Source organism: Otolemur garnettii, unplaced genomic scaffold (genome assembly GCF_000181295.1).
Source record: "Otolemur garnettii isolate 467f Iridium unplaced genomic scaffold, OtoGar3 scaffold00006, whole genome shotgun sequence".
In the NCBI taxonomy this organism is placed as follows: Eukaryota; Metazoa; Chordata; class Mammalia; order Primates; family Galagidae; genus Otolemur; species Otolemur garnettii.
Genome location: NW_003852401.1, coordinates 22,139,689 through 22,164,534, shown reverse-complemented (window position 1 = coordinate 22,164,534; position 24,846 = coordinate 22,139,689). Strand labels below are relative to the sequence as shown.

Here is a 24,846-nt window from a genome sequence, read left to right as displayed (position 1 = left end):
TGTTGCCGGGGTCCCAGCACCGCCCAGCTTCACCACGGGCCAATGGCAGCGCAGCTTGTGCACCGCCCTGCTTCAGCGCAGACCAATGGCGGCACGGCGCGGGCACCACCCTGGTACTGCGCGGGCCAATAGCTGTGTGGCCCGGCGCAGAGGCCGCCCCCAAGCCTGGGATGGCCATTGGCTCCGCCCCACTCCCCTCTGACCCGGTGTCTAGTCTCTCTGTCTTCCTGTTCCAAACCACGTGGACGCGCCGGGGGCGGTGGGGCTGCGGGAGGCAGCCAGGGCCGCCACCGTCGTAGTATTCCCCGCCGCTTGCGTTGCACCTCCGCGCCTGTCTGAAGTCGCCGCTTCCGGACTGCCAGCGCCTCTGCAGAGGGTGCGCACATGGCGACCCAGGCACAGTGCCTCAGCTACGCGGGGTGCAACTTCTTGCGCCAGCGTCTGGTCCTGTCTACCCTGAGCGGGCGTCCGGTCAAAATCCGAAAGATACGGGCCAGAGACGACAACCCGGGCCTCCGAGGTAACTTGGGGTGGGCACTGTGGACCGGAGTCAAGGGGAGGCGGAGATGATGCCGCGGGGGCCGGCGCGCTGGGGGGCGTCGGGGGTCCAGCGAGCGCGTCAGGGAGGGCGGGTGGCGCGTCGCCCCTACATCCGCGCGCGCCAGAGCACTGTGGGGGGGCGGGGTCGGGCCCCGAGGGGAACACTCAGCTGCACGCCGCGCTCGGCGTCTACCGGGCGCGTGTAGTAAACAGCTACACGTTTTCTAGTTTTATGTGTTGCAACAAATCCCTGGCATCGACCCCTTGCTTCTCTTGAGCCCCCTCCAGCTCTTGCCATAAACCTCTGGAAGGAGAAAAACAGTTTGTTGGACCGAAATGTGGTGAATGAGCCGGTGGAAGAGACATTTGGAGAGAAAAATACCACTGGTTGGTTCTCTCCTCTGTCCCGAAGCAGTCTCAGAAGCAGCTGTCCCCCTTGGACACCGGCTGTTCCTGTCGCCATGATTTCTCGGCTGCCCTCACGTTTCTCCTTGGTGTGGATAAAGAATTAAAAAAAATTTTTTTTGTGTTTGTTTTCAGCTGTGGCTGTGCTTGATATGCAAAGGACAGGAGCTTTTAGATAGATTTTTAACCGTCATGGGCCTAATTGCCTTGACTTTAGAAAAGGGTTGATGACAAGCGCTAAACTGCAGGCTTCGAAGCTCACTTTTTACTCTAGAAAGGTAAATGGATTAAAAACAGGCCCCTTTTAAACCTACCTCGCATTAAATGGCGCCCGTTTTCAAAACCCCTCCGCCCCCCATAAGACACGTGTGTTTAAAAGCTACTGTCTGGTTATCCCAAATTGGGAGAGTCGGTTTAAAAGGCAAAAACCTGTCTGCAAATTAAAGGAGCGGGTTTGTGGTTGGCCTTGAAAGCTTGCTGGGTGGTGTTGATGTATTTAATTTTGCACTGGCTCCAGTATTAGATGCCAGCCCATTTTATCATCTGTTAGATTTCTTCCCCTCTTGAGTGGTGATTGGTTGCGCATAAGGAGCAGAGATGCCATGTTATTGATGGACAATAGAAGGTTAGGAAGGAAAGAACTAGAAGATCCCATGTACAGTGGTGAGAATCCTGTTGATAGCCGGAAAAGCTTGCATTCCTGGTGTTCCTGTCGTCTGTCTACTGCTCAGAAACACTGAAGAAGATAAGGAGATAAATGGTTTATACTAGGGCTCTTCTCTACTTTTTATGTTTCCTTTATTTTGAGTCTGGTCTTTGTGATTGCTCGATTGTTGTAGTCTGTGGCATTTTCAGCCAGCTTTCCACTTCACCCCCAAGTTAGCACTAGCTGCCTGTGGTAAGAAGATGGGCTTCTACTTTCTGTGAACACTGGACATAGCTGGTTTTTTTTTTTAAAGATTCATTATACATTTATACACGCAGTTTTAACTAATAATGCAGCTAGCCACCAGTGAAGCTATTTACCCTGGAAATAAATATGTTCTTTTCCTTTAAACCTGAAAGTAAATGGTTGATTCATAAATATCAATTACCAAAAATATTTAGTAGATACACTTTTAAATTTTTCCTCTTGTTAATTCATGTACATTGTGTATTATTTCTTTGATATCTACACGAATCTCAATCTGCCTCTTATCCACTCATTTATTCACTAAGCAAGTATTTGCTGATTGCCGACTATATTCTAGGCTTACAGATAGCCTGGAATGGGATTATTAGAACTAGGACAGTGGTTCTCAACCTTCCTAATGCTGCAGCCCTTTTAATACAGTTCCTGTGGGTCAAGACCCACAGGTTGAGAACTTCGGAACAAGGAAGTCAAGATCTTACCATAAAAGGCAGCTTTTTAAAGGAAAAGTTGATGTTTAAAAAATCTGTTTTTGAATAGTGAAGACAAGAATCTGTATCTTGGGATAGCAAAGAACTGAAATAAAAGGTTGTGCAGAATTCAGCTCTCTAGAAACATCATGTACCAAGAGATGTGAAAATCAGTAAGGGGGAGAAAACTTCTGTGTGACCTAAATTGATGCCACAAATAAATTTGCCACTTATACCTGGGCTTTTCAGGCTTTCAGTAAAGTATGCACTTTATTATTTTGCTCATCTTTCTAAGACTGGTTATCTGCCCCCTTCCCCCTTTTTAATTCTTTGAAAAGGAATGGAAGTATAGCCTGGAGGCCTGGGCTTTCTAACAGAAATATAGTGCCCATAAGATACAATTCATTTTGTCTCTTGATAGGTGGCCTCTAATCTGTTAAACATAATATTAAATGTCCCAAAGGATGCTTCTCTTCCTCTTCAGCTGTCTGTGAGCATCTCTTCAGTACCACACACATATGTACTTCCATTTCTTCTAAGAACAGGGACTTGGCCACTTGGCTGTTTCCTGAAAGGGTGCCAGACCCTGGCATGGAGCAGTAGTACTGGTTGACAGATGTGCTAGTATTTTATGAAGAGCATTACTGTGGAGCATTATTTGCTCTAATCTCATTCTTATGCCAGGGGATCCCCTAATTTAGACCAGTTTGTGTTGGCCTCAGACATCTCATAGATGTTTGCTTAATTTCTTACAGAGAGACCGGAGAACTCTATATATGTATGTATACATATATACATATATGTACATGTACACACATGTGTATACATAAATATTTGTAACCTTTATTTGTGGCCATAGTCAAAGGAGTCCATGGTAGCTTGACTGAGGAGTAGCCAAAAGGTAGATGCTGCCGGTCATCTATGCCTTTCTGCCTCTTCCTGATTCGGGATCTTGAGAGCTGGGGAGAACTCAGAGTATCTTATAAAATCTTCAGCTCAAATGCAAGAATCACATCGCCTCCAAGTGCTGTTTAAACAGTGTGGGCTTTGGAGGGGTATGAGAGATTTTCTGCCTTAGGAATGTTCATTCAGAAAAAGTTTGAGCCCCGGTAGGTACCAGGCTTGTGGGGATTATAAATGTGAGAAGCTGGCAGCCCCTCATCTCACAGGGTTTTCCCTCTAGATAGGAAGAGCATGTGTCACTTGAAGCAGGAAGAGTTGGGTATTATACAGGAGCCCAGTGGGGTTCAGAGCAGAGTCTTCCCTGGAAGTCTTCCCTAATTGTTTTTGTCAGTCAAGTAAGGCCATTTCTACTGACCTGGTTGGATTATTGTGAAGACTAAATGAAATAATACTTCAAAGTGTACCGAACAGTGTTAGCTGGTTTTATTACTATGTAGCTGATACCCACTAGATATGTTATCCTTTTTGCTTCTACATGGAAACTTTTCACATCTGTAAAGAGAAGTATGTCTTCTCTTTATCTTCTCTTTTCAGTCTATAGGTTTCCTTTTAGATGACTGTTTCCAGACATTTGTGTATTATACTAGAGTTGTCAACTAGGGTACTTGTACTTTTGCTCCCTATGGGACATTTGGCAGTGTTTAGAGGCATTTTTGGTTGTCCTAACTGGTAGTGGAGTGGGGATGCTGCTGTCTTCTAGTGAGTGGAACCCAAGGATCATGCTAAATGGATGGCCCCCATAATAAAGAATTATTCTGTTCAAAATGTTGATAGTGCTGATGTTCAGAAACCCTGGCCTACTGGGCTTTAATAATTGAAAGCCTTTTATTTGCTCCATATTGCCAATGATTAGGAATAGCAGCCTGTGGTACCAAGAAGACTGCACAAGGATTCAGAGTGGGTGAGACACAGGTCAAACTCTGTGACTTTTGGCAAATCAGTTCCAGTGCTGGGGGGTTGTAAATAATGAGAAAGTTTTGAACCTCAAAAAGGACGATCCTAGAATGGTCTTTATAATGATATAGCCACGTGTGTAATTTATGCTTCATTCATGAGAAACATGAATAATTGTCTCATTGTACTCATCTTTCATTGAGGAGGAAGTAAATATTTTTGGTTATTGTTTTACTAAAGGTCAAAAAGCTAAGACATAGTTAAATGAAATAGCTGGTGAGGTTGAACGTCCATTGATGGACAGAGCTGGAAAGCGAATGTAACCAGCTCCAGGCTGGAGGGCCCATTCTTTCCTCCTCCTCTCCTGGTTTAACTGAGTGATGGACCTGGTTGTTGTTCATCAGTATTATAAAGCAGCTGTCCAAAGTACCTCTTTCTCTGCCTTTGGATTTCATGAAGACTGTGTCTTGCAGGGCTCAGTTTGACGATTTCTGTTTGATTTGAGGTCTAAGTGGAAAAGAACTCCAGTAGAATAAGTATTTAAAGTGGGGGTAGCAGGAATGATTGACTTGAGCAAGAACACTGATACAAGAGTCAGGAGACAGGACTGCTGCTACCCAGGATCCTAACAAGGCACATGACTAAGCCTTAGCATCTTCTCCTGTGAAACTGAGAGATAGAAGTTTTTCGGTCCCATAGAAGTGTTATACATGGTTTAAGCAGATGAGTTTCTGAAATAGAAAAGCTAAGTGGAGTTTTAATCAAAAGAGTCCTTTAAGAATGTTCCGAGGAAACATGCTATATAGAGGTCCTTCGAAAAGTAAAACAAGTTTTGGTAAACTAATGAATCGTTTAGGGGATAAATCTGACTGTTCATAAATTAGGTCTTTTTTTTTTTTTTTGGAGACAGTCTTACTCTGTCACCTGGGTATAGTTGTGGCATCATAGCTTACTGAATCATCAAACTCCTGGCCCAAGTCATCCCTCTGCCTCAGCCAGATTATTTTTATGATAATTTGATGTTGAAGCAGTCTACCCACCTCAGCTTTCCAGAGTTCTAGGACTATAGGCATGAGCCAATAAATTAGGTCTTTTAAAAGAAGGAATTTCCTATATTTTATTTCAGTATGATTTGAGCATTTGAGTTGTTGATAGACAACTGGATTGGGGGAATGCCAGATGACTGTGCTAATTAAGTATAGATTGAACATTGTCTTGTTGATAGGGACCTGTCCTTTTGTGCTTCTGTTGACTGATAATGTGGGCAAAACAAAGCTTTTAAAGAAAAATACCAAAAATCATAATGACTTGTTTCAGATATAGTATTATCTGGAAGCTGTAAAATGCTATTCCAGATGGAACTATCACCTTTTTTTTAAAAAAACAAACTTTTCCTCTTGAGATAATCATAGATTCACAGGCAGTTGTAATAAATAACACTGAGAGATCCTATCTACACTTTATCCAGTTTCTCCCAGGATTAATACCTGGAAAAAGTATAGTAAAATATCACAACTAGGTCATTGACATTGATACAGTAAAGATAGAGAGCACTTCTATGACATTGATACAGTAAAGATAGAGAGCACTTCTATTACTACAAAGATTCTTCATATTGCCATTTTGTAGCCCCTTCCTTTCTCTACTCTCTCCTTAACCCTTGGCAACCACTGATCTGTTCTCCATCTCGATAATTTTATCATTTGAAGACTGTTATATAAATAGAATCATGTATAGTATAGAACCTTTTGGATTGAAATTTTTTGTTTAGCATAATTCTCTGGAGATTTATCCAAAATTTTTGTCCCTCTGAAGTTTATTCCTTTTTATTTCTGAGTAGCAGTGTGTGGTATGAAAATACCACAGCTGTTTTTAACCATTCATCTGTTGAAGAACACCTTGTTTCCAGCTTTTGGCTTTTACACAGGGTGCTATAAAAATTTGTGTACAGGTTTTTTTTTTTTTTTTTTAGGTATTATCTTCCTTTTTCTGAGATAAATGCCCAGGAATGTAATTGCTGGGTTGTTTGGTAGTTGCATGTTTATTTATTTATTTTTTTTAAGAAATTGCCAGTGATTTCCAGTGTGGCTGTATTACTTTATATTCCTATCCGCAACATATGAGAGATTCAGTTTCTGTGCTTCCTTCCATTTTAGTCGTTCCAACAGATGTGTAGTGATGTCTCATTGCGATTTTAATTTGCAAATCTCAAATTGATAATATCTTCAGTGAAATGTCTTTTCAAGCCTTTTGTCCATTTTCAATAGGATTATTTATTGTTGAGTTTTGAAAGCTCATTACATATGCTAGTCCTTTGGCAGATATATGGTTTGCTAAAATTTTCTCCCCTCTGTACCTGGCCTTTTAATTCTCTTAATATGGTTGTTTGCAGAGGAAAAGATTTTAATGATGTATAACATATCAACTTTTTTTTTTTTTTAAAGAGATAAGCGTCTTGTTCTGTTGCCTAGGCCGGAATACAGTGATACAGTCATAGTTCACTGCAGCCGTGTACACCTAGACTCAAGCAGTCCTGCTTCGGCTTCCAGAGTAACTGAGACTGTAAGACTCTAGGCATGTGCCAAGTACATGCCTGGCTAAGTTTTCTGTCTTTTTTTGTTTTTCTCCCCTCTCTGCCCCACCTTTTCTTTTCCTTTCCTCTTCCTCCTCCTTCTTCCTCTCTCTCTCTGTTTCATGTATATACGTGTGTATGTATGTATAAACAGAATCTCACTGTGTTGCCTAGGCTGGTCTTGAACTCCTGGCCTCAAGCAGTCTTTCTGCCTTGGCCTCCCAAAGTGTTGGGATTACAGGTGTGAGTGAGTGCATGTGGCCTAAAACATACTTTCCACACCTGAGTTTCTTCTTCTAACATCATCATAATGGTTTTTAGAAGGCAAAGAGAGTACAAAGTGATCTTTATGCTTACAATGCATCAAAACACAATCCAAAGGAATTCTGATCTTCCTTCCCTTGGATTCATGCATCTAATTTGTAACCTGATATCTACAACTTCTAGTCAGTGCCCTTGGTGTTTTGTGAGTCAGGAACATTCAAGTTGTATTTAGAATTGGACTGCTAGAAGATCCAGTCACAGATCCCATTTGTTCCTCGATTTTTCTCTTTTGGATTCTTCATTTTTCCTGATATCATTGACAAATTGATTCATTTGGGAGCTTGACCATGATTATAGCGCTTTCCAGTCTTCCCTTTATGAGAAAGACAATGTGAAAGGTAAAATATACTGAATTCTCTTCTGGTGATATGGGCCATATCCACTGTTTGGGATTTGAAAGTGTCTCTTCATGTCTAAGCAAGGCTGTTAGACCTAGAAGATACCTGGTAGCCCTTCTGGCATCGGAATGGGCAGCGTGTTACATGTTTGCAGTCATTCCTGGCCAATTTATCTGAGTAGGCAAATTTCCACCTGCAGCTGTAGCAGTGGTGAGGTTTCTCACCTGTGTGGATTTGCAGGTGGGCCTTAAGATGAGCACTCTGTAGGTTTTGCTGCAGCCCCTGTAATCACAAGTGTGGGTGGCAGACCTTTTCCAAAGCCATGATCTTCCCCTCTTTGGCTTGGGCTCCTCTGGTGGGCAGGAACCCGGTGGACTGCGCTATTGGTAATGCAACAGTGGGATCTGTGGCTACATCTGGTTAGGCAGGAAGGGTGGGTAGTTAGGCCCTGGGTGAGGGGGTGGAAGCCTTGTAGATGGGACAGGTTAGTGGGGAAGTCCTGCTGGGATTTGCTGTCCCAGGGAGAAGTTGTTTGCAGCTGGCAAACACCTGGCCGTTGCTGAGAAGTGGGTCCAGTGCTCCAGTGGTCCTGCAAGTGGTGCACAAGGGGACCACCTCCTGCTTAACCTGGGGGCAGGTAAGCGGCCTGCTGCCTTGGGCACCACTGCCACCAGGTGGCAGCTGTCGGGGTTGCTTTTGCTAACACTGATGATAGGCTGCCAGCGGAGCTCAGGGCTCCTTCAATACAGACCTGCCTGTCAGCCCACCACCTGGTAGCTGTGGTGAATGTACACCTTTGAAAATATGCATTACATAATTACTGTGTAATTTCGAAAATGAAAACTATTAGTTAATTTAAAAGTTAACCTTTTAATGACTTTGTCGTGTCTGCTCTTTGTTGGAAAGCATATGAATATTTGGTTGTAGCAAGGAGGTCCACGCTTCCAGTTGATTCTCTAGGACAGTGGTTCTCAACCTTCCTAATGCCACAACCCTTTAATACAGTTCCTGTGGGTTGGGACCCACAGGTTGAGAACCACTGCTCTAGGGGTGTCAGTCATTTGTAAGTTTAAGGGCGTCTTGATTTGGGTTAGGCAGTAGAATATAGATTCGCAGCAATAAGTAAAGCAATAAGCAAAAGCGAGAAAGGATTTTTTGGATATGTTTCTCAAAGTGTGGGTATTCTGCATTTTTCCATATTTCAAGAGGATCCTTCTTAGCATCAGACAATGACTAACATCTACTGAGAGCTCAATCAATTTCACCTCTAGTTCTTCAGGTGCTTACAACTAGGTGAGGCTGAAATGCTAATTGAGTGTGATGTCATGATACCCCAAGCCAGTGAAATTTTCATTGTATTCTCCAATTACCAGGTCTACAACAGCTGTGGTGTTCAGACGATACCTGTTTATCATCCTGCTCATCAATGGCTTTTGCTAACTGGGGAAAAATATTTATAAGAAGTTTCCTAAAAGATAAGATTTTTGAAATGCTTGGATTTTTTTTTTTTTGTCACATACCAGACACAGCTTTACTTTTAGTGTGTTAAGAAATATTCTAGTCATTTTAATTGGACATGATGTCACACAGAACTGCTGCATTCCTTTAGAAATTTTCTTTCAATAATTCACATTTAACTATCTGTTCTCGCAGAGATAAAATATTAGTTAACACCTGTCCCTGTGATAGCCAACATACTTTAGAACTATAGGACAAACCACACTGAATACTTTATAGTTCAGGTTTAGCATGTTCGAAAACTGGCCATGCCATACTGCATCTGCAGGAATATAATTAACACTACTTATCACTTGTTGCAAAGTGTCACTTAAAATAGTATCATTAGCATAAGACACTTCACTGATGCGAGATACGATGAAAAGAAATGAGAGCATCTGGATCTGTTTATACTTTTTTTTAAAATCTATGCCACAAACCCTGTATATTTTCCTGTTGTAGAAGGTACACTATCTGTATGCTCAATAAATTTACCAAATTCAGTCCAACGTCACGACATTTCTCTTGAAAGTTACTGAAGATATCTGTTCCCAGTGGTTTGTTCCCAAGAGTGCCCAAAGTGAGTAACTCTTTATAGCAAAGAAAATCTGTTATGACCTGAATGAAGTATAAAAGTTGTGCCAAATCAGTAGTATCAGTTGATTCATGCAAAGTGAGTGAATAATATATACTGTATTTTCCTTTTGAAGTAGTTGTTCTGTTAAGTTGAAGGCTTTTTCATGCTGCTGATCTATTAGGGTTCTCCCTGAAAGAGGCAGTTTGACAAGGCACTGTTTCACTGAATGGCTTCTCTGTAGAAGGTGCTTCTGTGGCATTATTTCCAGGTTTTACTGCTGCTTGAAAGAATTGTCTTTGCTTTTGCTTTTCATTTTTCATTTCTGAGATACCTCTCTTTAAGCGTCTCCCTGTAATTCAGAATGTCTGTGGTCCTGTTGAGTGTTGTGATGCCAGTGAGCATCAAATTTCTTTAAGGTTCACTTTGCAGTATCACAAAGCAAGCAAATAACCTGATCTTTAGCAGAAACAAGGTAATATTGTAATTCCTAATTCTCATTAAAAAATTTGTTTTCATCCTTTAGTGTTCTCTTGGTCTTCTTTGACATGATGTGCTGATTAGCAGTAGAATTTAAAAATACTGTAGGGCTGTGCACCTAGTTGCAAATTCCACTTCAAACAGAAACACACGCTCATGTCCAAAGTTGATAACAGAAGAAGGCGGCTTACATGACCCCCATTAACTCACCCCAGCCTCATTTGTTAGTGGCACCAGACGGGGAGGAGGGAGCAGTTAGACTAAATCATGAGCATAGCAGCCATCACTTTAGCCCTTATGGTTTACTAATGTTGTAATTGTGATGGTCAATCTGACAGGAATATTTTGTTGAAATTTACTTTATTCTTTGGTATTTTAAATATGTTTGTTTAAAATAAAGTAAAAATATAAAAGATGAACAAAAACATTAGTAGAAGTAAAAGCGTTTGTTCTGTAAAAGTTGGATTCAGTTAAAAGGCTACACTTAAGGACCTAGAAGGCCACATGTGGCCTTAAAGCTGTGGGTTCTCCACCTTTGCTTTAGAGAATCTGTGAAACCAACAGAGTTATTAGTTTTTCTTTCAGGGCTAATTTTTCCATAAAAAAGCGTGTGTGTACATGTATGGTGCACACACATATCTGAACACTTTTTTCACACAAGTAGTCACCTGCATCTTTTCATTCAGTGTGTCTTGGCAATGACTCAGTAGTTTATGAAAAACCTTACTGATTATAATGCTACAGAGTGTTTTGATATACGGATGTGTCATAATTTAGCTGGCCCAGTGTTTGTAGACATTGGAGGTACAATACAAATTGAGAAGGTGTTTATTGAAATTTGTTCCTTGTTTTAAAAGGACAGACTTTTAGATTGTATTCTCCTCTTGCCTTTTTTTTTTTTCCCCTTGAGATATGCCTTTGCCTTTCTTAGTGAGGAGCGGGTCAGGCTGATGACTTCCACTGTCTTATGGGACATGCAAATGCTTTGGAAAAACAATGATAGTTCAATTCCATGTTTTGGTACCAATTAACCAAAAAAGGAAAAGAAGTGGTGAAAAATCACTTGATGGTCCCAACACAGTTATAAAATTTAAAAAATGTGAAATAACGGAACATTAAAAAAACGCATAAGATGTGGAAGTAATGCTTAAGGGCTTATGAAATGAACATACATGCAGTCCCCATCCGCGTAAAGCAACAGAACTTTCCCAGCTTCAGTGCACATCTTACGATTCATAGCTCTTACCCTGCGACCAGTGGTAGCCAGTGTCCTAACCATTACGACATTCACTTTGATTCTCTTTATAGTTTTACAACCTCATTATATATTTCTAAACAATGTAGTAAAATTGTGCTTGCTTTTGGAACTTTTCCTGTAAAAATCTTTAGATTTCTGAAATTTTGTATTTCTAAGAACATTTGTGAAGAGGAAGAGTTAGAAGGAGTATGTGGGAGGGATGTCAATGGGCAAGGAATCCTATGCTTCTTGGCTTAATGAAATTTGGGGGCTTTGATCTTACTATTATTATATGAACTTGAGATCTTTTTCACACCAGGTGATGGAGCTATGTCTTCACTGTTGCCAGTGTTCCGAAACTAGCTGTGTCTGGTTTCTTTAAAGTGCTGCTTTTGAAGCACCTGTTTGCTGTGACGCCTGGTGTCGCTTTATGCCCATTCTCTTATGTGTGTTCCTGCCGGGCATTTCTGACTGTATTTGTGTTCGAGAGCCCCTGTGGATTCCTCTACTCCCAATTTGTAAAGTCAGGTTTTTTCTTTTAAAAGTTATGGGGTTTAATCTTGAGATCTATTTGTAAATATTTGTTCCTTTCTCCCATTTAGGCACCTAGAAAGCTTGAGCAAATCAAGAGATTTCCTTTTTTGTTCAGAGTACCTTGCATTTTCTCTCTGAGTACCCCTCATCCCCGATTTCCATGAGGTCTCTCTCTGTCCCTGCAACTGGAATGCAGTGGTGTGATCATAGCTTACTGCAGCCTCAAACTCCTAGGCTCAAGTTAGCCTTCTACTTCACCCTCCTACCTAGTTAGGGCTACAACTATGCACCACCAGGCCTAGCCAGTTTTTCTTATTTTTTTTAGTAATGGAATCTCACTATGTTGTCATGTTAGTTTCTAACTCCTGGCCTCACAAAATCCTTCTGTCTCAGCCTCTTGACCAGTGGTTCTCAACCTTCCTAGTGCCACAGCCCTTTAATACAGTTCCTATGGGTCCACCCACAGGTTGAGAACCGCTTCTTATGTAAAACAAACTAAAATTTTACAAACAGCACTCTTAGTATATGTACTTACTCTGTTATAGTCTATTCTGTTCTAATTTATTTTAAAAAATAAAGTAGAACCTGTGTAAGTTGACTGCCCAAGGGACTAACAAGCTCCTTATTGGACTCATGTTATAATAGCCCACTCCTATGAACCCACTATTGTGATAAGACACTATTGTGATAATGACATAAATTCATTCATAAGGGCAGAGCCCTCATGGCATAATCGCCTCTTTTTTTTTTTGGGTAACACAGTCTCACTTTGTCGCCCTGGGTAGGGTGCCATGGTGTCCCACAGCTCACAGCAACCTGCAACTCCAGGGCTTAGGCGATTCTCTTGCCTTAGCCTCCCGAGTAGCTGGGACTACAGGCGCCTGCCACAATGCCCGGCTAGCATTATCACCTCTTAATGGCCCTTCTCTTAATGCTGTCACAATGGCAATTAAATTTCAACATGAATTTTGGAGGGGACATTCAAACCATAGCAAAGTCTATGCTTCAGTGCTTTGAGGATTAAATAAAAGAAAGTATTATATAAAGTAAGTATTTGATACATAGCAACTGTTATTAGCTATTATTGTTTCAGTATCTACTGAAGTTTCTCTGATTTCAGTGCTCTTTGTACAGATTGCAGAAACTATGACAAGAATTATGTCAAGTGTTAGGTAACAGATCAGGTAGGTGAGAATTCTTAGTTCATCTGCTTACTCTCTTGGATCAGTTTAGGTGACTGCTGGGGTCTGTGTCCACAAACTCTGGTGGTTTGTTACAGGAGCACAAAGTGTCTAAGACTATCAGCAGTCACCAAGCTTTCAGGGACTTGACCTTTCTGTTTTTGTTTATGGGCGGGAGATTAAAACTAAAGTAGGTGTGCATGTATAAGATTAGCTCGTGGGAAGGCCAGAGAACATGGTCTGCTATTTGAGTCCTTATTCCTCTTCCTGTAATTTCAGTTTGAAAATCTATTCTCTTTACTTTCTTTCCTTCCCTTCTCCCTCTCTTTTTTAAAAGAATGACCAGCTTTGGCTCAGCACCTGTAGCTCAAGCAGCTAGGGCATCAGCCAGATACACCAGAGCTGGCGGGTTCGAATCCGCCCTGGGCCTGCCAAACAATGACAACTACAACCAAAAAAATAGCTAGGCATTATGGCAGGCACCTGTAGTCCCAGCTACTTGGGAGGCTGAGGCAAGAGAATCACTTAAGCCCAGGAGTTGGAGGTTGCTGTGAGCTGTGACACGACAGCACACTACCCAGGGCAATAGCTTGAGGCTCTGTCTCAAAAAAAAAAGACCAGCTTTTATGTTTTATATAGCAGTCTATTTATAAAAGGAATTGAACAAAAAGTATAAACATTTAATATAATATTTATATAAAATCGTATCTATTTGTTAACATTTGGTCTTTTTTCTTTCAGTCATTTTTCAATTATTTAAAAAAAGGTGACAGTTTTACTGTACATTCAAGCTCCTTTTCAATGAAATAAAAGATTGAATTGAATAGATTGGTTTACATAGATAGATCAAGATGATAGTTGAAGGGAGAAGGAACATTGTTGAATGAGGAAGACAGTGAAGTGATGTCTTTCTGTTTCTGAGACTGAAGAGTGGCCCTCAATTTAATATCCCCCCTTGGGTATTTGGGAGCAAGGAGAGTTTAAGGGGTTTAAAAACCCTTCCCTGTTTTCTGCTGTTTGGCCCTTATTTGGCATGCCCTTCTGAGATCAGGAAAACGTTTTTTATGATTTTTTTGGTGCTGTAATTAATATCCCATTAGATTTCTTGATTTCTTTCTTTCTTTCTTTCCTTCTTTCCTTCTTTCCTCCCTCCCTCCCTTAGATTGATGGTAGAGCTGCTTTTTTGTGTGTGTAATGTGAAAGCTGAATTGTTCCTAAGTTCTACTTGGAACTTGTTGGCCTCAAGCAGTGCTTCTTCCTGCCTTGGCCTCACTGTGTGCTAGGATTAAAGGCATGAGCCACCGTGCCTGGCCTGTTTCTAAGTTCTATTAGACAGATATGTACCAGTTGTTGCTATTCAACTGTCTGATCTTCCTCAACCCATGAGCTCACCCATTTCCTGAGAGCTTTCAGGTATGATACAGGGAGCAAATGACCCTCTATAGCAATAGAGGTGCTAAAATGGTGACCTGACATGGGGCCAATCTGGTTTCTCTTTTCCTCACAGATTTTGAAGCCAGCTTCATAAGGCTATTGGACAAAATAACTAATGGTTCTCGAATTGAAATAAATCAAACAGGTAAGCTCTTTTTCTCTCTATTCTTGAAAGCACCTGCCTGTACTGCTTAAGCATTTCTTTGTTTATCATTCATTTTTTTCCTTTAATTTTTCCTCATTCTTGCTCAGTTTGGTCTCAAACTCTTGAGCTCAAGTGATCCTCCGGCCTTGGCCTCCTAGAGTGCTAGGATTACAGGTGCGAACCATTGTGCCAGGCCTCTATTAGAAAATTTTCTCTACATTTTATAGAAGACCATGGCAAACATCCTTTGGCCGACTTCATCAGCTCTGTATCTTTCTACACATAGCCTACAAAGAAATCTCTGACCTGTCCCATGTTTTGGCTCTCTTACGATGAGCTTGGGTTCATAGGTTGTCCTCTGCCACGTGAGATGTGGTGATCCCAGTAGCTTTGCCAGCTGTGATTCCCTTAATTTTTCTTGGCTTGCTTACTTGAAATTGTTGGAGAGTTTTTCAGCAATGTGTATTGGTAGTTCAGAGGACAGATGATTTTATTTTTTTCTAGTGGCATAGGTTGAGGAGAAAGACATTTGTACAATTTGCTCCCACCCATGTCCTCCTCCTCCATCCCAGTAGAAGCTTTTGTTCTGTGATCTGGTCAGTTTCTCATTTGGTTAATTTGTAGGTAAACAGATAAATTGAAAGATTCAGTGGATATATATAGTCTGGTTTTGGTTTACTGACCTAAAAGATGGTTTTATAACTCTGAATAGTATTTAGCATGGCTGACCCAGAACCCTTCCTTTTGAGAAGTGTTAGCTGCTTTGATCAGAATATGGTCCTGATGGTGATTGTTTGAATTTTGGTTTTTAATACAGTAAAACCTAAATTTATTTTTATATATTTTATTTTTATTGAACTTCCAAGAGCTATTTCCCATTTGAGTGACTGAACGTGTCTTCTCCCTCTAGTGTTAAATTTGGTTTTAATAAATTGTGCCAGAAGACATTGCACAAGATTTTGGCAGGAGAAATACCTTATTTATGGTCCCTTAAATCATGTGGTGTATGTTACATGGTTTTTCCTCTGATACGGAAACTTAGTTAAAAATGTTTGGGATGAGGCTGGGCACAGTGGTTCATCCCTATAATCCTACCATTCTGGGGGCTGAGGCAGGTGAATCATTTGACCTTAGGAGTTCAAGACCAGCCTGAGCAAGAGTGAGACCCTGGCTCTACTGAAATGGAACAATCAGCAGGGTGCTGTGCTGGTGCCTATGGTCCCAGATACTCAAGAGGCTGAGGCAGGAGGATTTCTTGCTCAGTTTGACGCTGCTGTGAGCTAGGCTGAGTGAGACTTGGCCTCAAAAACAAAAACAAAAAAACAAGTTTTTGGATGATATGAATATGTGAAAAAGTAAATAAAGATAGTAGTTTTTCCTAAAGCCATAAAATAATTTTAGATATTTCCTTTTATCAGCGTTAAATTGAAAGAGGTACTGCTACTTACATTGCCTGCTGTGTAGTACTTGCCTTTTCTCGGCATCTTGTTCAGTGAGTGATTTATAAGAGAAATCTCATTTTAAGAAGCCAAGAGTGTGCTGGTTGCTGGTGTGATAGTTTAAGAACATCATTTGTAATCACACCCTCCCCCCCCCCCACGTCAGCCCAGTCTGAGAGGAGAGTGCTTACTAGGATCTCTCCTCTGTGCTTGTGCCATGACGTTGGCAACTTAGATGGCTTAGGGAGGGGTTTAATTTATTACTGTTTATTGAATTACACTCGCAGTTTATTATTGTTACAGGGGCTTGACAGTAGTGAGTCAGCTTTTGGAGTGAAGTGTGGGCTCTTAGTGATGGCATTTCAAACTCCCTTGGATGCCCTTGTCAGACTTTCCCCTTGGGTCTTGGTGCTTTCATTACCTTTGTGATACTTAATTTTTTTTCTTGCTGAATGTGACTCTTTTTCTTCGGGTTTAAGGAACAACTTTATATTATCAGCCTGGCCTCCTGTCTGGTGGATTTGTGGAACATGACTGTAGTGTCCTTCGCAGCATTGGCTATTATCTGGAGAGTCTTCTTTGCCTGGCTCCATTTATGAAGCACCCATTAAAAGTAGTTCTGCGAGGAGTGACCAATGACCAAGTTGATCCTTCGGTGAGTATTGAGGCCAAACCATGATTTTTGTTTAAGCTCTTGTCATAATCCAACTTCTCAGAAAAAAGTTCCTTATAGATAACAATTTTATTTTCAAGTGCATTTCTTTGGCTTTTTACCTTGAGATTCAGAGTTAATCACTCCAGGAGGCAGATAAACCAAGACTTATAATCATCAAATTCAGGATGATTGTTAATATTTGATAGCTACCAAGGTGACTTCCATGCTAAGAACCTTCAAAACAGATGCTTGCCTTCTCATCATGTTTGACATGTAATATAGCTCTGTTGGCCAGGAGTATGTGAGAGTGTTTTTGTAAGGTCATGATAGCTGAGGCTGCCAGGCAACAGGCCAGAATTTTAGGCAAGAAATAATATGTTATTGGCATTGCCACAGCATTATCTTGACTTATCCAGGCTTCAATAATAAAATTTAGGACTATCTTTTGAAAAGAGTTTGCAGATTTAGAAAAAGGTCTTACAGGCAGGGAAGGAATGTGTGAACTTTGATAGTTTGTGGGTTACCAGCAAGCAGCAAGCTTTTTATTAGGCATGCTAATTTTTCTACTGATACAGACAGAACAACTTAATATCTATATTAAATAAAATTAAGCTAAAATTTTCAGTGTATCATCACAGCTGTATTAGTGCCAGTCCGAGATGAATGTGTGTGTATATGTGTGTGTGGATTTGTATGTGGGTATGGGAGAGAGAAAGAGATTAGAGAAGCCTTTTTGGATCTGCCTTAGTCATCTTGTAGGGAAAGACGGATTCCCCACTTTTGTATGCCTTGCTGTCCCCAGGGAAGGTGTTTTAAAGCTGTCCTGATTGAGGAGGCATACTTGTCTTTACCACTATAGACATAGGCTAATATCAATGAATGGGCAGCTTTTGAGGCAGAAACTGAAGGGTGTAGCTATCCTAATCAGGGAGGACCAATTAGGTGGTGCAGTAAGGCCCCAAATGGAGATTACTGGTATTTAGCAAGATTACTACCTACTTGGGGCAGGGTGGGGAACCTGGTCTTCTAAGTCAGTGTTTCTCAACCTTTTTTTTTTTATCTCATGGCACACTTGAACCTATAAATAAACATGTGTGGCACACTTCAATTATGTTGATCAAAAAAAAAAATACACTTTGCTTTGAACTTCTTTTGAAAATAGAACTTCTTTTGAAAATTATTCTTTTGAATAATTAATGATCTTCAAGATTTTTCAAAGTACATTTAAGATCCTGGTACATTGGTTGAAAATTTCTGTTCTAGGTCCTTTAGGTGCTACCTTTTGACTGAATCCAAATTGTACAGAACAAATCCTTTTATTTTTCTTAATACATTTTTGTTCATCATTTATATTTTTATTTTTAAAATAAACATATTTAAAATACAAAAGAATAAAGTAAGTTCCAGCAAATAATCCTTCCAGATTGATTGGCACAAGTAGAAGGAGCATTAGTAAGCCACAAGAGTTAAATTGACAGCTGTTACAGTCATGATTTAGTTCTAGCTTTCCCTGCTTGGCTTGCCCCATTGCCACAGGAGGCTGGTTGGCAAGCGTTTATGGGGGTTCGGTACACCAATCTGTTATCGACTTTTGACATCAGTGTACCGTGTTTATCTTTGAAGTGGAATTTGTGATTGGCTGAACAGCTCCATAGTATTTTTAAATCCTGTCTGCTTAACAGCCCATTGTGTCAAAGAAGACCAAGAGAACCTGGAAGGAAGAAAACAGATTTTTTAATGAGAATTGGGAATTGTAATATTACCTTGTTTCTGCTAAAGAGAAGGTCATTTGCTTGCTTTGTGTTACTGCAGATGCCATCCTTAAAGAAATTCAATGATCATCAGCATTATAACACTCATCAGGACCACAGATATTTTAAATTAGAGGGAGAGGCATAAAGGGATGTAATTCAGAGGTTAAAAATGAAAAGCAAAAGCAAAGACAATTCTAGCAAGTGGCAGTAAGACCCGGAAATAATGCCACTGAAGAAACTTACAAAGTAGCTTAAATACTTGGGAACAAAGGGAAGCCATTCAGCGAGGTAGAAATTGTCAGAGTTGTAGATGCTGAGACCCCACAATGTTTCAAAGTACAAACAACTGCCTCTTTCAAGGATGATCATAACTGATCAGCAGCATGAATTAGCCTTTCACTTAACAGAACAACTTCATGCAGTACTTCAAAAGAAAAATGTATATTATTTGATCACTTTTTGGGTGAATCACCTTGTACTACTGACTTGGCACAGGTTTTATACTTCATTCAGGTCATAGCAAAAGATTTTTTCTTTGTTACAAAGGGTTACTCACTTTGGGCACTCTTGGGAACAGAACACTGGGCATACATATCTTTAGCTTTCAAAATAAATGTCCTAAAGTTGGACTGAATTTGCTAAATTAATTGAGTGTGTGTACAGACAGTAGACCTTCCAGGACAGGAAAACATAAAGGGTTTATTGCACCAATTAAAAAAATATATTAACAGATCCAGGCACTCTCTTTTATTTTTATTGTATCTTACATCAGCAAAGTCTCTCTGCTAAAGCTAGTATTTTAAGTGACACTTTGCAACAAGTGATAACTATTGTTAATTCGTGCAAATGCAGCATAGTATAGTCAGTTTTCTAACATGCTAAAATTGAACCATAAGGTGTTCAGTGTGGTTTGCCCTACAGTTCTCAAGTGTGTTGGCTATCGCAGGGACAGGTGTTAGCTAATATTTTATCTCTGTTGAGAACAGATGGTTAAATTTTATGCAGAATAAAATCAGCAGTGTGAATTATTGAAAGAAAATTTCTAAAGGGACACAGCATTTCTGTGTGATATAACGTCCAGCCAAAACAACCTGAATATTTCTTACCACGGTAAAACTGAAGCTGTGTGTGATATGTGGCAGAAAAATCCAAGCATTTCAAAAAAAAGCTATCCTTTTTCAAAACTCTTCTTTAAGAGGAAATTTCAGACCAGTATTTTCCCCAGTTAGACAGTTATTGGTGAATAGTTATTTATTTATTTTTTTTTGAGACAGAGCCTCAAGCTGTCCCCCTGGGTAGAGTGCCGTGGCATTACAGCTCACAGCAACCTCCAACTCCTGGGCTCAAATGAGTCTCCTGCCTTCACCTCCCAAGTAGCTGGGACCACAGGCGCCCGCCACAATGCCCGGCTTTTTTTTTTTTTGGTTGCAGCTGTCATTGTTGTTTGGCGGGTCGGGCTGGGGATTCAAACCCGCCACCTTAGGTGTACGTGGCTAGCGCCTTAGCCGGTTGAGCTATAGGCGCCGAGCCAGGTGAATAGTTATTGATGTACCTGAATCATTTGAACACTGCAGCTGTTGTAGATAGAAACATAGTGAAAGTTTCACTGGCTTTGGGTATCATGACATCACACTCAAATTAGTATTTCAGCCTCACCTAGTTGTAGCACCTAAAGAACTACAGGTGAAATTAATTGAGTGCTCAGTAGATGACATTTTAAAGTCATTGTCTGATTCTAAGAAAGATCCAATAGAAATATGGAGAAATGCAGCAGAATGCCCACACCTTTGGCAGCATGCCCGAAAATCCTTTCTTGCTTTTGCTTATTGCTTCGTTTATTGCTGCAAATCTACATTCTTCTTCCTAACCCAAATCCAGACACCCTTAAGGTCAAAGATGACACATACCCATCTAGAGGATCAACTGAAAGAAAGTACAGACCTTCAACCACATATTCAGATGCTTTCCAACAAAAAGACATAACAAAGCCATGAAAAGATTAATTTTAAAATTAACGAATAGTGTTCATTTTGTGGAATTATTACTTAGCTGTTCAAGTTTTACAGAATAATTTACATTTTAAAATGTATCTTATGAAGTTTCTTGAACGTGACCATATTTGATTACTGCCTAATTAATGTGGCCTTCCAACATGAAAATGTTCCCCAATCCTGTACTCGGATATAATAATGGTTAATATGTTCTTAGGCAGTAAAAGACTTAATTCCTTACTTCTTGGAAATCCAGCTGCATAAACTTTTTTCCCTGGGGCACTGAATATAGTACAAGATCTGAAATTTTTAAACTGTCAAGAGATGCTGCATAAGCATAGAATTTTTAGTTTAAATGACTACTTTTTTGTGCATTTTCTGGAAGATTCTTGGAAATGGGCCCTTCGGTTAAATGTGTGAAAGGAGGCATATTTCCACTTACATTGGAAGAAGAAGAGCTGCCTAAAAGAATGGGAAAGTGCCCTGAGGTGTGTAGGGGACTCAGTAGTGTTGGGTCTCAGTTTGTACTCCTTCCCCAATGAGCTTAGGCTTTTCTCACTGTCAGTACTGAAAAAGTTTTATATGTTAACAATGACAAAGAGTCGGTTAATTCCCCAGAAATGCAGCTCTGCTATGCAGAGTATTAATAAATTTTGTTTTCATATGCTGCAGGACTGTCCGCTTTTGCCAGCTGTGTGACTGGTACCTGACTCCAGCCCAGGGTAAAATAAATATACCTAAACCTGGGTAAAGAGTAACTTCTTCAGTCCATTCCATGGTTGCTTCATTTCAAGTTACTCTTTTCTTGTGTGTGGTTTCCTCATTATCTCATGTCTGCATCTAGTCGCTGTATACAAAATGAGATGAGTGATTCTGCCCTTAAAGAACTTCTGGTCTCAGGGGAGGACAGCTGTGAGCCCACTGAGGGAGACTACAAGACTGAATACCCCTGGGTTCTGCTAGAAGTACAAGCATAATGCTTTGTGTCAGGGTTTCTAGAGGAGGGGAAACCAGAGACAGTTTGGGGTTTGGGGGGATGATTCTGGAGGTCGAGTGAATGATAAATTGGAGAGGTGGTTAACTAATTAGGATATTATGAGATGGAAGTAGAGAGGCAGGGGCAGATATGAAAGACAGAGACTTCATTACTTGACAGCTAATTGAAGATGGGATGAGAGGAAGTTGCCTTAAATGACTCCATGACTTCTGTCCTGATTGACTTGAGGGATGATGTTCAGAAAGAGCTTGACACAGGAAGATTAAAATTGTGGTAGGATAATGGATGACATGTTTGATTTTGGTCCTATTCCTGGGATGTTGGCACCATAACCACATGGGGATATCCATTTAGCAGTTGGGAATTATCATCTGGAGCTTCAGACATGTCATCAGGATCTTACTTACTGGATGAGATTGGTCAGTGCTGAGGTTTGAACACTGATGGCTTTTTGGCTAAAGTTATCTTGCAGGTGTTGAAGGATAACTGGGTGGTGGTGGTGGTGGTGGTATGTGTGTATCTAATTGGGTTCTTCATGTTTGAAGCCCCAGGTTTTACCTTATAGCAGGGCCATGTAACAGGGCTGAATGGCTGTTCCTTCATCACAGTTATCAGTGGGAGCTGAGTAGCTGCGTGAGCTCTCCAGCTGGATACAGGTTGTAGCTCGCTGAGTTATTTAAATTTCTGTTTAGCCTCCGTGAGTGTTAGTTTTTGTCCCCTGGTCCAAGGGGCTAAGAGTAGTAGGAGGGGAAATGTGTGTTTAGAGTGTGAGTTGGGGAGGACCTAGAGACAGAAAGACTGTGGGGCTTCAAGTCTTTGGAGAAGCCAAGGATAGGTGGGTGGATGTTTGGAGGAGTTGTGTCAGGATAGGCCTATGAGCAGTTTCATTGACCTTTGAGAGAGCAGGCTCACTGGAAAGTGTAAGGACTGACTCACTGGGAATGAGTAGGAACTAGAGCTACGGCAAGTTAGGAGATTCTTCCAGAAGGTTAAGAGCTGAGGTTTGGAATTTCTTTTTAGGCTGGGCCAGAAACTCATGCTTGTTTGTAGGCTGAGGAGACACTTATAAAGGAAAAGGAAAGAATTAAAATAAAAAACTGAGGGTCCTTGCAGAATTCCAGCTGGGATAAAGATTGAAAGCAGAAGAGATGGGATACACCTTAGAAAGGGGAAGGGACATTTTCTCCTTAGAGGCAAGAAGAAAGGAAATGGGGAGAAATTTTGAGGAAAAGAAAAGTTCTAGAATGTCTCCTCTGAATCTCAGTGATATGGCACCAGAACCCGTAGTAAATATTTACTGATGCCAACCAGCTGGGCCAATGGTGAGTGAAGATTCCATTCCCTTTAAGTTCCCTTCTGGGAAGGGAAAAGAAGTAGAATACTGCCTACTATATGCTTGGCGTTGTTTGGAATGTACATGTGTGTGGATGTGTATATGTGAGGTTGTTTAACTCTTTCACCAGCCCAGTGAGGTGGGTGTTCAGATAAAGTAACTGAAGAGCAGCAAGTTTTTACTCCTCTATTTGGCATTGATGGGTGTGGATCATCACAGCTCCTTGTTGATTGATCGGCTGCACTGGAAGGACAGTGCCAGTGCTGTGAGGGGTCAGGTCTTTGCCTTTCCCCCCCAACTACAGAGTGACCGCTCAGTGTGCCTTAACTGGGACTTGTAGGCCACTCTCATTCTGCTGAAACTAGAGTGTGGAGAGCTGCAGGAGACCATAGAGTGTCCAGCACAGCTCTCATCTTATATAGGAGGCAACAGAGCTCCAAGAGCTGGGAAGAGGCAGAATGGGTCTCAGGGCCTCTGCCTTTCTAGCCCTTGTCCCACTGCACTGTGTTGCCTGGCCTCAGACTTGGATGGGGACAGGACTATACCTGGAATTACACTTGGTTTCTGGCTCACCCTCTTAGTAAACTTGGCTTCTTCCTTTGTGACTCAGTATAGGAAAGATGAGCCAGCAGGGATGCTCTGTTTTCTCACCTTTTTCCTGGGAGAGCTGGTGGTGCCTAATTCCAGAGTAACCTGCTTCCTTGCATCCTCCCACTGTTTCAGAATCTGGCTTGGTCTTCTCTCCAGCTGCTCTTAATTTATTCAATGTGTTCTTGGGTGTCTCAGGTTACTTCTACTTCTGGTTCTACTTCTGTTGTTATAGAACAGTATTTCTTTGAGGCTTCTTAGCCTGTTAGAGAAGGTGGTAACTTAGAGACAGCCAGGATAGAGCCTCTTACCTTTAAGATAAAGAAATTCACATACTTGTGATTTTCTTGTCAGAGGCCACACAGCTAATAGAAGTAGAGCCTAGAGTGGGACTAGGGCTCTCCCTACACCCTTTGCTCATGCTGCAGGCCCTCTCTGCTGGTAAGAGGGGAACATCTCTTGCTCCAATGAAAGCAAGTAGAGAGTAGTTTTCTTTCCCATGTTGCAGTAGAAGCAATATTTGTTACTTAGATATGCAATACATGATTTGGATGTCAACTTTTTAGTCTATGAGGAATCCACAGATGAATAAGAAAGAAGCCAGACTTTCTAGGAGTTCTGAATGGGTGAGAGATAATGGTAACATGTGGCCAAGTCTTGTCATTAACTGTGGGTGTTGCAGTTACAGTTGGGACTTTGTGCCGCATCATATAGTGTGAGGCTGTCATTCCCCACTGTCCCATTCTTTCAAGCAGAATCTTCACCTTCCCTTTAGGTGCCTGTGTGGTGCGGGTTGTTAGGGTACTTAGGTTAGCTGTTGAGTAGTTCGTTTGGTTTGCTTTGACCCAATGGGCTACTGGCTCTAAACATTTAGCATGTACCATGTTGAGAAAAGATTAATGAAAAAGACTGGTAATTTCTTCTGCAGTGTTTATACTTGTAAGAGCAGGGCTTCCCAGTGTGTTTTCCATATGAGTCTAGCAGTTTCTCCGTGCTTTTTGTTGATGCATCTTGTGCTCACAGTGACTAGAAGGTAGTCTTATTCATTTGTGGATTCCACATAGACTGACATGTCAAGAGGCTGACATTCAAATCATGTATTGCATTTCTAATGAGTAACGAATGTTGCCTCAACTACAACATGGGAAAGAAAATTACTCCCTTACTTGCTCTCAATGGAGTGAGAAATGTTCATCAACTTGGAGAAGTCAAGGGGCTTATAAAATCACAGGGTTACTCAGGGGCAGAGCCAGGCCCATCTCCTCAGTTGTAGGCCAGAATCCTTTCTGTTTCTCATGTTTTATCATCTACCTAGTCAGTAAGCATTGCCTCCTTCTTGGACTCCTCTGTCTGGCCAAGGTTTAATTTTTTTTTTCTTTTTAAATAATTTCATAGGTTGATGTTCTTAAGGCAACAGCACTCCCTCTGTTGAAACAGTTTGGGATTGATGGTGAATCATTTGAGCTAAAGGTAAGAACATATGAACTATCGTCTGTGTCTATGTAAAACATTTTCTTACTCTTTGGGAGAGCTGTATGTATGTGTCACATTTAAAGTCACCATTTGGCTGGGCACGGTGGTTCACACCTGT

At 41.0% G+C, this 24,846-nt stretch overlaps 1 protein-coding gene across 11 annotated transcripts in view; it reads left to right on the top strand.

Moving 5' to 3' along the window:
• The first annotated feature begins 208 nt into the window (after nucleotides 1-208).
• Nucleotides 209-24,846, top strand: part of RCL1 (RNA terminal phosphate cyclase like 1) — a 103,392-nt gene continuing 78,754 nt past the window's right edge. For 10 of the 11 annotated variants that reach the window (XR_002771086.1, XR_002771085.1, XR_002771087.1 and 7 more), the window contains exons 1-4: nucleotides 209-520; nucleotides 14,427-14,498; nucleotides 16,417-16,592; nucleotides 24,651-24,725. Coding sequence is in view for 5 of the 11 variants with exons in the window: in XM_023508109.1 (XP_023363877.1) it covers nucleotides 385-520; nucleotides 14,427-14,498; nucleotides 16,417-16,592; nucleotides 24,651-24,725 (459 nt within the window). In the remaining 6 variants the exon portion in view is untranslated. The remainder of the gene's footprint in view (nucleotides 521-14,426; nucleotides 14,499-16,416; nucleotides 16,593-24,650; nucleotides 24,726-24,846) is intronic. The other variant, XM_023508101.1, reaches the window with a different exon arrangement.